This window comes from Trachypithecus francoisi, unplaced genomic scaffold, assembly GCF_009764315.1.
Source record: "Trachypithecus francoisi isolate TF-2019V2 unplaced genomic scaffold, Tfra_2.0 Lachesis_group1, whole genome shotgun sequence".
In the NCBI taxonomy this organism is placed as follows: Eukaryota; Metazoa; Chordata; class Mammalia; order Primates; family Cercopithecidae; genus Trachypithecus; species Trachypithecus francoisi.
In genome coordinates, this window is record NW_022681454.1 from 142,590,598 (window position 1) to 142,606,978 (window position 16,381).

Consider the following 16,381-nt stretch of genomic DNA (forward strand, 5'->3'; position numbering starts at 1 on the left):
AACATCACTCCTGAAATCTCATTTTTTGCATATTATCTTTTGGTGCTACCAAAGTCTCTTTTGCTTACAACACTAGCTGCACAGCAAACTCTGAACTAGAAATATTATATACTGGAATCTGACCATAAGGAGGGAGACAGGGGTCACTGTTGGATAAGACTTCAAGTCACTGGAATGTGAAAGTGTATGCTATGGAGGAAGAATCAGAGCTATGTGACCTCTTTGAATTTACCAGAAAACAACAAATGTATTACTCTACATCATTTAACATAGGAAGGAGAGTTCAAATATACAAAAAATGTGTTCACTTGAACACCCTTTATAAAAACGTTCAGCTTTTATGATAGTAAATAATACAATCTTACTAGACCTCTCCTCTGCATAGGAGGCACTGTACTATCTCTGCAAAGTTTAGGAAGATGGAGCTATGATAAGGATGTAATGATTGCATTATGCTTTATTTATAACAAATCATGTTACCTTGAACTTCCAATGTGCTTTGAATTAACATCAAAGGAAAGAATTCTTAACCCCACCAACTGGTAAGTACAGGAATTTCAACTGTTCTGATATAATGACTAAGTAAATCACTGTTAATTTCTTACTTTCCAACCCACTAGTCAACCAGAAACACAGTCAGAACTGCTGATGAAATTACAGGTCTTAAAGGAGTCTCTCTAATGCATTTCTCGCTTTCATCCTCCAAGCACAGCAAGTTCCAAACTAAAAACAGCTTTTGATTCATATTAGCATTTTAAATATAGCTTCTAAAAATTACGCTTAAGAGGTAATGAACTAAGGATGGGATATGACTTGACAAGTATAATTATTGATATAACCCTTTTTTTCCATGTTCTGAAAGTCCTATCTTTGAATTGAAAAGACTCCATGCTTTCACCTGTTTCAGAGAGGACAGGGCAGATAGGAGATGATGTGGAAAAAAATCCAAACTATATGAATTTCAAATTTTAAGCCATTTTTCCTACATTTAATATGCTGAGATTACATTCAGATACTAGTAAAGAATGATTCATTAATCTTAAGAACAGATTATTGTAATATTCCATTATAAAATTCTCTATCCATAAAATCTCTTATTGCCACTCTGTTGGTAATTACTTCAAGTGCCATCTCAAATGCTTATGAAGTTAAGAAAAATATTTGTAATGGTGCTTAAAGAGTATAGTATAAATACACACAAAATGTCAGGTCCTCTATTAGGGAAGAATAGATATTTTGATCAATTAGCAGAAGAGCTTTGAACATCATTAGAACCCATTTAAAATTATGGCCTCTATCACCTTAGAAAGCAGCAGTAGTTTCCAACAATTTGCAGTGATAGTCAGGAAAAGGTTGTATTTAATAAGATAGGTACACAGCTAATATACACAAACAAACTCACACACAACACAGGAATTTAAGCCAAGTAATCTGATCATTCCTTGAATTCACAGCAATAATGTGATATTGCTGCCATTAGGTTAATTATAAACCATGCAGGAAGCAGTCCAGTTGGCCTGCAAGTGAAACTATCAGAATGTGAATATTTTCGAATAAATCAAGTACCTGAGAGTTTCATGAGAAGTTCAGAGGCTGCTTTGACTGACACATCCCGCCTTAGCACATTTCCCTTCCCTTCCTGGGGCTTTAGTGCGTCCTCAGAGACGCCTGGGGCTGACACTTCAGATTCCGGGCTGAACACATAGCTGGACCGAGGTAAAGTCGTGCTTAGGGACTCCCCTTCCTTAGGCTCCTCTTTCACTTTAAAATTAAGATTCATGGGCTCCTTCTGATTTGCAGCTGTCAAAAGAAAAAAAGGGATTATATATACATAAAAGGCCACTCCCCTCCTTAGCTGCCCTGGTACTTCACGAAGTATGGAATGCACAATCACACTGCACTAACAACCGGAGGGACCACAACCTCATCAGAACAGGCTGGGCCCTGGGCAAAACCGCACAATACACTCCATGGGCCTACGACTCTGAGGAGTGTGGGTTTCTGAATCTTTTGAACCTATAATAGTTTAAGAATTGCTACCTCTACAAAGTCTCTGGGCATTTTCTCTTTGGTTTCCCTAGATGTCTTCTTTCCTGTGTATGCCACTGCCTCCCTGACTTATTAGCACTCTCCCCACCTAGTCCTATTATGAAATAATGCTTTCAGGCAATTATTCTGCCATAAGATACTGAATACAAACATGAGTCAGAGGCAATACCCAAAGCAAAAACCTGGGGTGCGATGGTAAGGTGAGGATGGAGAATTTGCCAAACAGAAAAGCTCAGACTAGAGATAGACCACTTTTGCCTTATTATAAGACGACACTACTGCTCCATAAACAGTGGGGCATGTACTTAGCATTGTTCTTCTGATTATGGTGAATAAATCCATGTCTGTAGCCCAAGTTATCACTGAGTCCAAAATGACCTTTTTTTCTTTAAAGAACAGTTTTTATTTTGGAATAATTTTAGACTTACAGAAGTTGCAAAGATGGTTCCAAGAGTTCCCATATATCCTTCACCCAGAATTCCCTAATGTTAGCATCTTACATAACCATGGTACATTTGTCAGAACTAAGAAATTCACATTACTATGAGCTAAACTCTACATTTTATTCAGATTTCACCAGTTTTTCCACTAATGTCCTTTTTCCATTTTTAGCATAGTTGGTTGCTGTGGAGTGTGTGGTCAGGACAGAGCTAACTGGCATATTATGGGATGGATTCTGTGGCTCAGCCACACTGTACCAGGCCTTCCCCACTGGGCTACATACTACCCAGGAAAGATCAAAAAGGAAGAGACAAGCACCCTCTTCCTACCACTTTTCACTTTCACAGGCATCTCGCTCCCTTTAAGAGTCCATGAGGTAGGAACTTAGGATTCATTACACTGAGTGTGTCCATCTTTTGAGAAAGAGGATCTCGTCCTAATTACAAACACTTATTAGAATGAGCCTTAAGCCCATCCCATCTTAACAAACAAAAAGATAAAAATAAATCCCCAAAGCAAACATCCATCACCCCTTGCCTACCACCTACTCCAAGCCAATACTCAAGCACAAAGTCTGTTTTCCAGCTCATACCCCTCTAAGAATATGCATTCTAGAATCACAAGTTCACACAGACCAGCATATTTGGAAACCGAACCCCAAAAGCCCAAAGTACTATCTGGAAGTTTCACTACCAGAAAGATGCAGAGCTGGGACCAGAACCTAGGTCCATGGGCTTCCCCTGCTGTGTCTCTCACCTGCCTCCACTGCACCACCTCCACTTCTGGTCTCTGGGTTGTAACAAAACTTGAAAATACTTGACCTTCCAATCGGCTCAAATACCACTTGCTCAGTGAGGTCTACTCTGATCATCCTGTTCAAAACTGCAATCCCCACCTTCACAGTCTTTCCAACCTCTCTTACCCTGACCTAACTTTCATTTTTCCCTCCAAATACTTATCACCTAATAACCTACTGTCATGGACTCAATTGTGTCCCTTCATATGTCGAACCTGCCAGTGTGGAACATATTTGGAGTTAGGACCTCGAAGGAGGTAATTAAGATTAAATGAGGTCATAAAAGTGGAGCCCTAATGCAATGTGACTGGTTCCATCAAAGAACCAGAAGAATAAGAAGACAGAGAGAGAGAGAGAGAGAGAGAGAGAGAGAGAGAGACACCAGGGATGCACGCACACAGAGGAAAGTCTGCACGAGGACACAGTGAGAAGGCGACCGTCTGCAAGCCAAGGAGAGAGGCCTCAGGAGAAACCAAACCTGCTGACACCTTGATCTTAGGCTTCCAGCCTCCAGAACATAGAAATAAATCTGTTATTTAAGTCATCCAGTCTGTGGTATTTTGTTATGCAGTATTTAGCTTAACAGACTAATCACATGCTATATGGTTTTTAAAATGTATTATGTTAACAATTTATGGCTAGGCGCAGTGGCTACTTGTAATCCCAGCACTTTGGGAGGCCGAAGCAGGCAGATCACTTGAGGTCAGGAGTTTGAGATCAGCCTGGCCAACATGGTGAAACCCCATCTCTACTAAAAATACAAAAATAAGCCAGACGTGGTGGCATGCACCTGTAATCCCAGCTACTTGGGAGACTGAGGCAGGAGAATCACTAGAACCCAGGAGACAGAGGTTGTGGTGAGCCAAGATTGTGCCACTGCACACCAGCCTGAGCGACAGAGCGAGATTCTGTCTCAAAAAACAAAAAACAAAAAATCAAGATAGGCTTCATGAAGGCAACAATTTTTTTTTTTTTTGAGACGCTTTGTCACCCACGCTGGAGTGCAGTGGTACAATCTTGGCTCTGCTCACCACAACCTCTGCCTCCCAGGTTCAAGCAATTCTCCTGCCTCAGTCTCCAGAGTAGCTAGGACTGCAGGTGCCCACCACCACACCCAGTTAATTTTTTGTATTTTTAGTAGAGATGGGGTTTCACCATATTAGCCAGGATGGTCTCGACCTCCTGACCTCATGATCCACCAGCTTTGGCCTCCCAAAGTGCTGGGATTACAGACTTGAGCCAACACGCCTGGCCCAACAATTTTTGTTTTTTTAACAATGATGTGTCTCAAGTGCCTTGAATAGTGCCTGGTACATAGTTAGTGATGAATATATATTTGTTGAATGAGTAAAACGTGTTGCTCCAAATTAGTGGCATCCAATGGCCTTCCAACATTACCTGAAGTTAACAAAAACTAAGACCTCCAAAATATCCCACCAAAAGCAATCAGAAGTGCTTTCCCTGGATTTAATAATTAGATGGGAGATAAGACCTTTGAAGTAAAGTTAAAGGCCTTTCTACCTAGACCACAGCGTTACTGAAATATCTAATCATCACTTGAACTCTAGCATTACTAAAGGAGGAGTCCAGAAAAGTCTCAAGGAAAGTGCTTAAAATCTAGCTCTTTGGGGACAATGCCATAGGAATCTGAATCAAAGGGAGCAATGATGGTCTACGGAGCAATCCTCAAATATGTACTTCTAACGTCTACCAGGAAGGCTGCTCGCTGCTCCTAAGACGACTTGGTTTATTTAGCACATTTCTCCCCTTTGCACCTTTCCCCCACCTCTTGGGGGATTTTGCTGGTCACCCTTCTAAAGCTTGCTCTCTCCCAACACCATTCTCCCAGAACCCTTTATAAAGTCCTTTGCAAGGGCACCCTAGTTCATCATGACAGAGTTTGATTCTTTGAGGAGAAACAATTTAAAGTGAATGGTTAAGTATTTTTAAAATGCTTCATTGTTGCATCTTTTATTTGAAAACATTTTCAAATTCTAAGATGAAGCTAAGAAAGAGATGAAAAAAAACTATTGAGGCCCTAGAAGCAAATCCCAACTTCTAGAGCTCATTAAGCAGATGCTTCCTGCACATGTAAGTGGTTTCTAGAAGCATTAGTCAGAGTATGTGCTACAAGAGACTTAGGGGGAAAAAGTAAAGATATTTAGCATTGCTAGCACAACCTGGATTTAACAGAACTTCAAAAAGACACTTTAAAAGGCAGTAAGCGCCGGGCACAGTGGCTCAAGCCTGTAATCCCAGCACTTTGGGAGGCCGAGACGGGCGGATCACGAGGTCAGGAGATCGAGACCATCCTGGCTAACACAGTGAAATCCCGTCTCTACTAAAAAATACAAAAAACTAGGCGGGCAAGGTGGCGGGTGCCTGTAGTCCCAGCTACTCGGGAGACCGAGGCAGAAGAATGGCGTAAACCTGGGAGGCGGAGCTTGCAGTGAGCTGAGATCCAGCCACTGCACTCCAGCCTGGGCGACAGAGCCAGATTCCGTCTCAAAAATAAAATAAAATAAAATAAAATAAAAGGCAATAAGCAAGCTGTACATTGCTGGATTATACATTTGCAAGGCACTACATACCTGATTTGCATTCTGACCATACAGAGAATGACAGAAAATTGTAATGTGCTGAGGAAATGTAAATATAGCTAACGACATATCAGAAGGGCATGTGGAAATCACTCATTTGCCCAAGTTTTAATTTCCCAAACATTTGGGTCTCGATAGAAGATGCAAAAATAGAAATATGAAGGCTAACCTGCTTTTTTCAATGACCAAAAATATTTACATTGAGAACAGTACATAAAGCCTATATTTTAAAATTAATATGACTTAATAATTACTACCTTTTAAATTATCCCACTTTACAAAAAAACCCACATGTGCAGTGAGAGGTGGAACTCAAGACGTTTTCTTTTTCTTTGGGGAAATTGCTAAGAGAAAAGCAACCAATATGACTCATGACATAGTCTTCACTTCATTCCTACTACTAACACAGGAAGATTTGTGCAGGTGTGGAACTCAACTTGTCAAGGACTTTCACAACACCTGCCTTGACTTCTGTTTATGTACTTGAAAGTTTCTGGATAACTGCACTTTTGATGTGATGAGGAAGCCCCCGCTAATCCAGAGGCTTCTTGTCTCGCTGTTTGTTCCCAGCATCCTAGCACCTGGGCCACGCTGATGATCAGTTACACATGCCTCTTAGTTTATGTATTTGATGGAGGTGGACCACCATTTAAAGGAAATAAATCAGCTTTTTTTGAGGATTTACAAAGGATTCAAGATAAAGGCAAATGTGGGAAAGGAATGGGAAAACTGCCGGGATAAGATGGTTCCAATCTTCCAATTCTAGGAAATTACTATATAACTAGAAAATACTATATATTTTACAATATTTTCTAGTTATATAGTAATTGGGAAAATACTATATATCTTCCCTATTACTAGGGAAAAAATATATAACTTCCTTCTAAAGACCATCATTTGTTTTAACAATGTATACAACTAGCACTTGAGTAATTACACAGGGATCAAGCCTTCCATCAATCACAGGAGATAGATGCTATTACTATCTTCATTTTACAGGTGAAGAAACTAAGGTCCCAAAAGGTTAAGAAACTGATGCCCCAAATCACAGACCTAATTCACAGAGACACTTGCTCAGAGTTTCTCACTGAAAATGCATCCAAACCCTTTCCTTTCTCTCCAAGACACCTAGCTACCTTTAAAAGGGACACTACCCTTAGCAGGTGAACCATGGCTTTGGAAAATAAGTGATGTGGGTGAATTAAGCGTTGTTCATGAGAAAGGGAAGGGTGGGTTTCACCTGCAGAAAAGGGACATTTTCTGGTAGGAAGAAATCTTGTGAAGATTTGACTAAGAGGATGAAGGGAAGGAATCAACTGCAAAATGAATACTTCTGTTGGTTCCCTCTGGTGAAGGAAAATGACACCTTTTCTTGAGCTTAATAAGACAGAACTCTCTTTCAGTTCAGCATATGGCAATTTTGTAAATGCTAAACTGCTCTGTGAAAAAGCAAGGCCACTGAGAATTTTATTTACGACCTGACCCTAAACCAGAGCCAAAGGCTCTTGAGCCTGGAAGGGACTACAGAGCAATGGTTTTCAAACAGTGTTCCAAGGAACCCTAGGATATGTTTCGGGGGTTCCAACAAATGTTTGTTTTGAATTTAAGTTTTAAAAAAATTATTGTAAAAATTAATTAATTTAAAATTTAAGTTCAAAGCGTGCATCATCCACTGCATTATATATAAAACATCAACATACTGGAGACCACTAATATGTTGACAAGTTAATTCAGATTCATGTAGTAGCCATTGTAATGCAGTTTCTCCCCCCTCTCATAGGAGTGCTGCAGTTCTAGTCATATGTCATCAGTAATGAAGTGGCTGCCTTTGCACTGATTTTTCAAAAAATTCAGGCCTATGCATGTGTGTCCATATATAATTATAGCACTACTAGAGCCTACATACATACTTTAAATTACTGTTTCTCAACCTCAACTCCACTGATACTCTGCACTGGATAATCTGCTGGGAGGAGTTGGGGGTTGGGGACTGTCTTGCACATTGTAGGATGTTTAACAGCATCCTTGGCATCTCTATGCACTAGTAGTCAGGAGCACTTCCCAGATGTGAAAAAAAAAATTATCTAGACATTGCCAGCTGTCCCCTGGGCATACCTGCCTTAAATTAAATGCAAGGGTAGGTTCAAGTGTATCAAGTGTATCTGCTTGGTGCAGCTTCTGACCACAGCTAAAAGACAGACAAATAAACATGTGTAGATATATACGGATATAGCTAGATCTATCATTTATTGAGCACATAACATGAGCTGGGTAATACACAAAGTATTTACCTGTATTAATTTATCTAATTCTCACCACCACCCTTTGAGGTAGGCACTAGTATTATCCCCATTTTGCAGATGAGAAATCTCAGACCTAGAGAGATTAAATACATTTCTTTTTTTTTTTTTTGAGACGGAGTCTGGCTCTGTCGCCCAGGCTGGAGTGCAGTGGCCGGATCTCAGCTCACTGCAAGCTCCGCTTCCCGGGTTTACGCCATTCTCCTGCCTCAGCCTCCGGAGTAGCTGGGACTACAGGCGCCCGCCACCTCGCCCGGCTAGTTTTTTGTATTTTTTAGTAGAGACGGGGTTTCACCGTGTTCGTTAGGATGGTCTCGATCTCCTGACCTCGTGATCCACCCGTCTTGGCCTCCCAAAGTGCTGGGATTACAGGCTTGAGCCACCGCACCCGGCCGATTAAATACATTTCCCAAATAACAGTTAACTGAGTAATAACCAAGTAGTTGACACAGAATTACAGATGGCTTTAGGGCATATTGTGAGTTTTGGATACTGCTTATCTTCCATTTATTATAAGGAATGAGGGCAGTTGCCAAATGTTGTCAACTTTGAAGCAAAAATTTATACTCTTCTTTAATTGAGGAGATCCTGAAATTACAAGACAAGTTGTTAAAAATCTGTTCCCATTTGCCACTATGTGAAATCGTACTTGTATTTTTTCAAACTGAGATCAGCAAAATAAATTTAGAAATATACAAGATGATCACACTGCTATAGACTCTACTCCCTCATAGCATTGGAGTGTCACATTTTGTGCTCACCGAATAGCAACCTTTTTCCCCCCAATTGCTTGGCTTTTTAAATATGTAAATGTAATAAATGTGAACTTTTGAAACAAAATGAAAGCCATTACTGTTTTCCACTCCCTTATTTTACAAAAAGAAAACACAGGCGGCCGGGCGCGGTGACTCAAGCCTGTAATCCCAGCACTTTGGGAGGCCACGACGGGCGGATGACGAGGTCAGGAGATCGAGACCATCCTGGCTAACACGGTGAAATCCCATCTCTACTAAAAAAAAAATACAAAAAACTAGCCGGGCGAGGTGGCGGGCGCCTGTAGTCCCAGCTGCTCGGGAGGCTGAGGCAGGAGAATGGCATAAACCTGGGAGGCGGAGCTTGCAGTGAGCTGAGATCTGGCCACTGCACTCCAGCCTGGGTGACACAGCGAGACTCCGCTTCAAAAAAAAAAAAAAGAAAAAGAAAAAAAAGAAAACACAGGCTCAGAGGATTATACGATCTTTTGAAAATCACACAACTCATTAACGATAGAACCAGAATCAGAGGTTAACTCTCCAGATGACAAGCCGGTGCGGTTCTATCTAACCAAGGTCCCTTGTTAGCAGTGTGTATGTATGTACGTAGGAACAGGTTGGGGATCTGGGATCTTTCAGCACTATGATGTGCTTTGGATGAGAAACTGCCTTCTGAAATCGTAAGCAAAGCCAAGATTTAATTAAATAATAATGAAAAACAGTTAAAAATGACTTTTAAATGTTAAGCATATTATGTTCAAATGGAATGTTTATAACATTCACTAAATATTTTTAAATCTCGCTCTTTAATTTCCCTTAAATCATTTTATAATTAGTGTTTAGTGAAATTTTAGCCATCTCATATTTCTCATTAATCCCCACCTGAGCTAATCCTTGGCCACCCTTCAGCGTCTGTGTACCCAAACCCAGACTGTAAAGATCCCTATGAGAGCTATGGGCAAAGGAGAAAAACAGCCTCTGGAGAAGGGTCAAAAGTAACAAAAAGTGAGCAGTGCCTCAAGAACTTTAAAATACATAAAGTTTCCCTGCAAAAACTAAACTACTAAAACCAACCCACAAAGGGCAAAAGTAGCCATCTGCAGTAATCCACTTAACAGACAGGATATCTCCCTTGTCAAAAGTAGGAAGGACAGGTCCTGGAAAACCAATCAAGCCCTAAGTAAATGTGAAAGAAGGCTGTATTTTAAATTCCTATTATTAACATGGCCAAAGAATGAAATGTATGAAATGCAGTGGTTTGCCTGGAGACTAGAAGAAAGAAAATCTGAAGATTGAATAATATATTTCCAACCTTTTTCAGGAAAGTCAGTAGCTACCTGCCCCAAATGACATCTCCTCTTGACTGCTATACTTGTCATTTTAAATTAATATGCTGATATTCTTATTTACAGATCAGTTTGTAAATGATTTTTGTCATTGTGGATCACCCAGAGAGTCTGAAGAAGTCTGGACTGTGGCAGACCATGAAATGGCTATGATTCCCCCCTCCAAAGGCCCACCTCTTTACAGTGTGACTTTGTAGCTCCTCCCAAGAAGGGGAAGAATATACACGCAATTCCATAGTTCCAATTATCAGACCCCGGGAACAACATGAGTAAAGGTAGAAAAATGGAAATGAGAGGGGTATGTTCCTGAGCTGGTGAAGACTGTTAACAGTTTTCTTAAGAGGAGTGGGGAGATGGTTACTCAGGAGAAAGGAGCTGGGGCTGAGCATGGTGGCCTGAGCCTGTAACCCCAGCTAATTGGGAGGCTGAGGTGGGAGGATCGCCTGAGGTCAGGAGTTGGAGACCAGCCTGGGTGACAGAGTAAGACCTCATCTCGAAAGAAAAAAAGACAAGACAGGACAGGACAGGACAGGAAAGGAAAGGAAGAGAGAGAAAGGAAGGAAGAGAGAGAGAGGAAGGGAGGAAGGGAAGAAGGGAGAAAGGGTGGAAGGGAGGAAGGAAGGAAAGGAGGAAGAGAGGAAAAGAGCTAGACAGACAGGAGCATGATCTGATGCAAGAGGTACTGGAAGAAGAGTCCATCGGAAATGCTGGGTGGATGGGTAGGGGCAGTGCTGGGGAGGAAAAGGCATCAGGGAGGGAGCTGGAGAGGCAACTTGTAGGCATGAGGAGGAGGTTGCACATGAAGGGATGGAGTATAGATAAAAATTTCAGTACAATTTTGAAGACAAAAAATTTAACCAGATTAGTGACTGAAAGTGCATGCATTAGAAATGATGCCATGGTTTGAAGCCAAGGAAAATAAACAGTGAAGCAGACGGAGGTCAAAAGACAGTTTGCTCAACTGAGAAAAAAAAAAAAATAGGTAATAGCTAATTAAGTAGTCAAGAGCCAAGCTTTTGCAGTTACCCAGAGCTGAATCCTTGTTCTGTCCCTTGCAGTGGAAACCTTTAAGTCTCAGCCTCCTCATCTATAACATAGGTTTACTATTGCAGACCCTATAGGGCTGTGGTAAAGGTTAAATGAGAAATTACATGATGTGGCTGGCACCGTGTCCAGCTCACTGTAAGCCATTTGATTAATTATAGTTCTTATAATAATAATAGTAGAAGTAACAACAATAATAACAACAGTAGTAAAAAGAATGGCCTTCAAGGAGAATGACACTTCTCTTTGTTTTGACAGATACAATAGGCTTTGGTAAAATTTCCCGGGGCCTATCAAGATAAAAAATCACTCTGATGGCAATTCTGGAACTAGGTACATTCTGTCTAGCACAGTCAGGAAGGAAAGGTCTGGATTCCAGTCATGACTCTTTTACAGTTATTTACCCCAAGTCTTGGTTTTCTCATCTACATGCTTGTTATGAAATGATGTATTTAGAAATATACTGTACGCTGTGAAGCTTTACAGAAATATCAGTTGGCCCGACTCTTACTGCTCTATTTGTACTAAATAATTCCTAAGATGCCTAAAACTATTAACACAAATTCTAAAGTTGTCTGACATAACAACATCCAGAACACGCTGAAATTCTAGCTAATTCCACAACACACAAGAAGGGCAGAGAACAGAGCCAAGTTCCTGCTACTTTCTGTAATTTGGGGGTAGGGAGCCTGGGGAAAAGAATCCTGGAACCACACTGCCTGGATCAGAATCCCAGTTCCTCATGCCTATAATCCTAGTTCCTCACACCTGTAATCCCAGCACTTTGGGAGGCTGACGCAGCCAAATCACGAGGTCAGGAGTTCGAGACCAGCCTGGCCAATATGGTGAAACCCCATCGCTACTAAAAATACAAAAATTAGCCGGGCATGGTGGCAGGCGCCTTTAGTCCCAGCTACTCAGGAGGCTGAAGCAGGAGAATAGCTTGAACCCTGGAGGTGGATGTTTCAGTGAGCTGAGATCGCACCACTGACTCCAGCCTGGGCAACAGAGCCAGACTCCGTCTAAAAAAACAAAGAATCCCAGTTCCACCACCTATTCATTGTGCTAACCTGGGCAAGACTTCTAACCTCTTCATTTCTCAGTTTCCTCATCTGTAAAATAGGAATACTTATACCACCCACTATGGCATCGCCATGAGGCTCAAAGGAGTGAGCAAGTATTAAACAAAATAAAAATAATAAGCAATGAGTAACTAGCGTAAGAACTCTGTCCATGCAAGTTTCAACACCTGTGTGTGTAAGCAATCCAGGCCCCACCTACTCATAATCCTCCAGGCCCTACTTATAATCCTCCAGGCCCCACTTACTTATAATCCTCCAGGTCCCACTTACTTATAATCCCATCTGCCCTTTTTTTTAACTCAGGTCAGTGCTAGTCTCATGACTGGCAAGTCACTGAAAAATAAGAAAGAGTCACACTCTTCCTTTCATATGAATCACCAAGTTCAATAAAGTCGAGAATTTCAAAAGGGCATTCAAGCTGCTTACACATATAAGGCCCCTAAATGCACTGCTCACATGAGGAATTTTAGTCACAGGATCAGTGAGGGGCCATCACCAGAAAAGCAAGGCAGGGTTAAAAGGAAGGGCCCAACTAAAAATGCAAAGGGAAGCTCTCAAAAATCACCTGACTGGAGAAGGCATGCCCAGGCGTGGGGAGTGGGAGAGCCCCCTGGCTGTTGGCACGGCCATCGTAGGGTGTGAATAACACAAGGATGGCATTTACTTGGAAGAAGGCTCATTTGTTGAGATGACTGCCTTTACAGAAAGGCAATCAGAGCCACTGGGCAATGAGGATGACTGGGTTCAACGGGCATCTCCCATCCCTCCTTCTCCAGCAGCACAAACAAAGGTAAAGCAAGATTGGGAGCTACCATTTATACAAAAACTATATTGTAACTACAGAGGCTTAAAATCGGGTGAAATCGATGGAAGCTGTAGAACAAAGGCCGATGGAAGACTACAGTATACGACACAAACACATTAACCTACACCCTACATTTATATGTGAACACCTTTGCTGTTTAATGGATGAGCTACTAATAAGTCAGAAACAGTTTAGCTGATATCCATTTGTTCATAAACTGTCTCTGTGAGGCTAAAAGTAAGTTGCTGCTTTAAAGAAGTCCATCTCTCCTAGTTAAAATTATTTTGGTCTCAATTTTACGAAATTAATATAATGTGGGAGACAGCACAACAATTTTTGCTGGCTTCCAAATTAAAAATAGTTGGAATGACATATCTTTTATTTTGGAAAACCAGGGACAAAAAGATATTCCCAGCCAACAAGTGAAGTGCCAAGTTTCTGTCAACTGCTTGGTTATAATTTGGAGAGTTAGAATTAAATTTTATATCTTGAAAAGTGTAGTTTTCGGAAAAAGAAATGATGTAAGGCCGTTGTTGCAGGCAGCTTTTAATCAGGCTTCTAATAACGATGACCCTCCCATCGTTCAGTGCTCTGCACTGAATCTTGAGACTTTTTAACTGGAGAAACTCCCCTGTCAGGAGGCCCCACAAGGAAACACCTGGGGCTCCATGAACACGACTCACCCAGTCCTCTCCTTCATGTCAACCTTGACCAACAGTGAGAGCCACAGGCCTATCTCGTACCACCATGCCCCATTTCATGGTTTAGGGTGGAGACTACGAGAACAAAACTGCACTGCTGAAAACCATAGCTGTACCAAAAAAATACTGTACCAGGTACCAAGTTTATATTCCACATTAGTGGTCCTCAGCCCTGGCTGCACACTAAAATCATTCTGCACGTTAAAATCATTTGAAGATATTAAAGAAAATACCAATGTCTAGGGCCTCTCCCAGTGAATCATAATTTCTGGGCCCTGGCATTTTGTGAAAAACTCCCCAGCGAAGGCTAATGTGCAGCCGAGGTTAAGAACGGCTGCTGGCTATAGGCGACAAGGCACAGAATCAGCAGGAACTTAGCTCTCCACCGTCGGGTGAGCACCTATTCCCTGAACACCCTAGCCACGTGACCACTGGCTCACCTGCCCTGACATGCAATGATTTGCATATGCCTTCTGGCTTCCAGGAAAGAGCTGCTCGAACATACAGGCCTGGAGCCCTCTCAGGCCTGCCTCAGTCTAAGCTGTGGGTAAAATCTACAAAATTCATTTTTCTGTCAGCCCAGAAAGCTACCCATACTCTTCCCTGAATCAACTGTGATGCTGGGCCTGGAAGCCTCAGTTTTGGAAGCATTATTCTCGAAGGCCCAAGCAATGTTAAGTGGGGGCTCAGTCGGAAGAATAGCTGAGAGTCTGGAGAAGGGATTTTATTTCACAATCATACACGTTAAGAAACCTCTAACAGGCGTGGGGGTGGGGGGCATTGAGAGCCCATTTAAAACAGTATTCTATCCACTGACTTTGAATCCCACTGGGTTCCATTCAATCATCTTTATGCTTAGTTTTAGTTGAAGGAGCAAGAAAGACTCCCCTTAATAACCAGGCAAGAAAGCATCAAGTGTTTTCTCTCTTTTGGAAACAAGTAGGTGTCTACACGCTTGAATTTGTCACTGTGCTCCAGTTTTGCAGACAGTGATCTGGCTGGCACAAAGATTCACAGACTCAGTGCCCACAAACAGCTGCACCCTACAGTACCAGCAGGTGCACGGACAGAGCCCAGCGAAAAAATTCAGTGCAAGAACAATGGCGCCGTTATAACGCCAAGGGACAAGGCCCGAAACTAGCCACTACTTTACTACATTTGATGACGGGAAGAGCTAGAAACTCAGCCGCAGCTCCCTGGGATTTGGCCTTTTTGTCCCTAAATCATATCCACAGACGCAGCCAGGTAGGGCACCACAGTGAGAGCGCTATCAAATGCATGGCCGGACCAACCAGAGGATAAGTAAAATTAAAAAAAAAAAAAACAACTCTCCAGAAAATGTATTCTTTTCCTTTTAACATACCTTCTCCTCTCCTGAGCTGCATTGTCACCAAGTTTACATTTACATCCAAATATGCACACACAAAAAAATTAAGGATGCATCTCACTCCCTGGTGACTTTATAACAGGTTGCTAGGTAACAGTGCATACAAGTCAGGTTTCAGGACCTCCAGTAAGCCACCATAAAATAGCCGCATGGGTCTTTTGCATAAATAGTGTGTGCATTTGTTATCTGTTTTCTTATGCCAATTGATCAGTCAGTAAACATTCTGACTGCCAAACCATAAGTAACTCCCCATCAATAGCTAACTGAAAACACAGATCACAATATAAGGCTTTGATGAGCAATTCTTCCCCCCAACCTATCAATTGGCTTCTCCCCTTATGTCTCTGCTGCTTGCAGTGCTGGCTCCAAGCAGCCTTATCTTATGCTCCCTGAGATTGGGTCTGGAGCTAATTACAGCATAATGTGGGCACTCAGAGCTGAGCCCAGCAGGAGCCATGCATCATACACAAGTGTTGTACCCAAAGACCAAACCTTCCCTGTTCCCGCTTACCTTCCTCTAGATTTTAAAACATCCCTGGAGTCATGGAGTAAAGGGAGTAACACCTTACTCGGAGTAATTCACCCCCACTCAGATTGCCCCTATCTGTTAGGTAAGGAAATGTCCCCCTTTCTAAGCTATGTGATGTGAATGTGTCATTTGCATTCTTTCCCCGGGTATTGCACTATAAGGGCCCATAAAAGGAGCCCCCTTTGCTATCACGGTGGCAGGGAGGACAATCAAGGAAAAACTAGAGTTCCCCTGGAGGTGAAATCCTAAAGGATCAGAACAACAAACAGGATTGTATGAAAACATGCATTTTCCCACGTGCTCAAAAATTTTTAAATATAAAACTCAAAGTCTCTAAAAATCACATTTTCCCCTTGATTGGAACAGAAGAGGGAGAAGTCAGGGGAGAGGGGTGATGAGGAGCAGAGAAGCCAGTGTTCTTTAGAGCCACAGTCAGAAACTTGGCCAATTCCAGCACAGGGCCCCCTCATGCTCATTGCCAGCTGGTGTGCTTCACTGTTATATTCTCTGCTCTTTGCCTACTTGGTTCATTTCCGGGACATCTCATTT

At 41.9% G+C, this 16,381-nt stretch overlaps 1 protein-coding gene across 6 annotated transcripts in view; it reads right to left on the minus strand.

Annotated features, from left to right (window-relative positions):
• Positions 1–16,381, minus strand: part of ZNF827 (zinc finger protein 827) — a 177,663-nt gene that overhangs the window by 105,374 nt on the left and 55,908 nt on the right. For 5 of the 6 annotated variants that reach the window (XM_033215402.1, XM_033215405.1, XM_033215404.1 and 2 more), the window contains exon 5: positions 1,567–1,800. The exons of the other annotated variant lie outside the window; for it this stretch is intronic. In XM_033215402.1, coding sequence (XP_033071293.1) covers positions 1,567–1,800 — 234 coding nt within the window. The remainder of the gene's footprint in view (positions 1–1,566; positions 1,801–16,381) is intronic. 6 annotated transcript variants of the gene reach the window in all.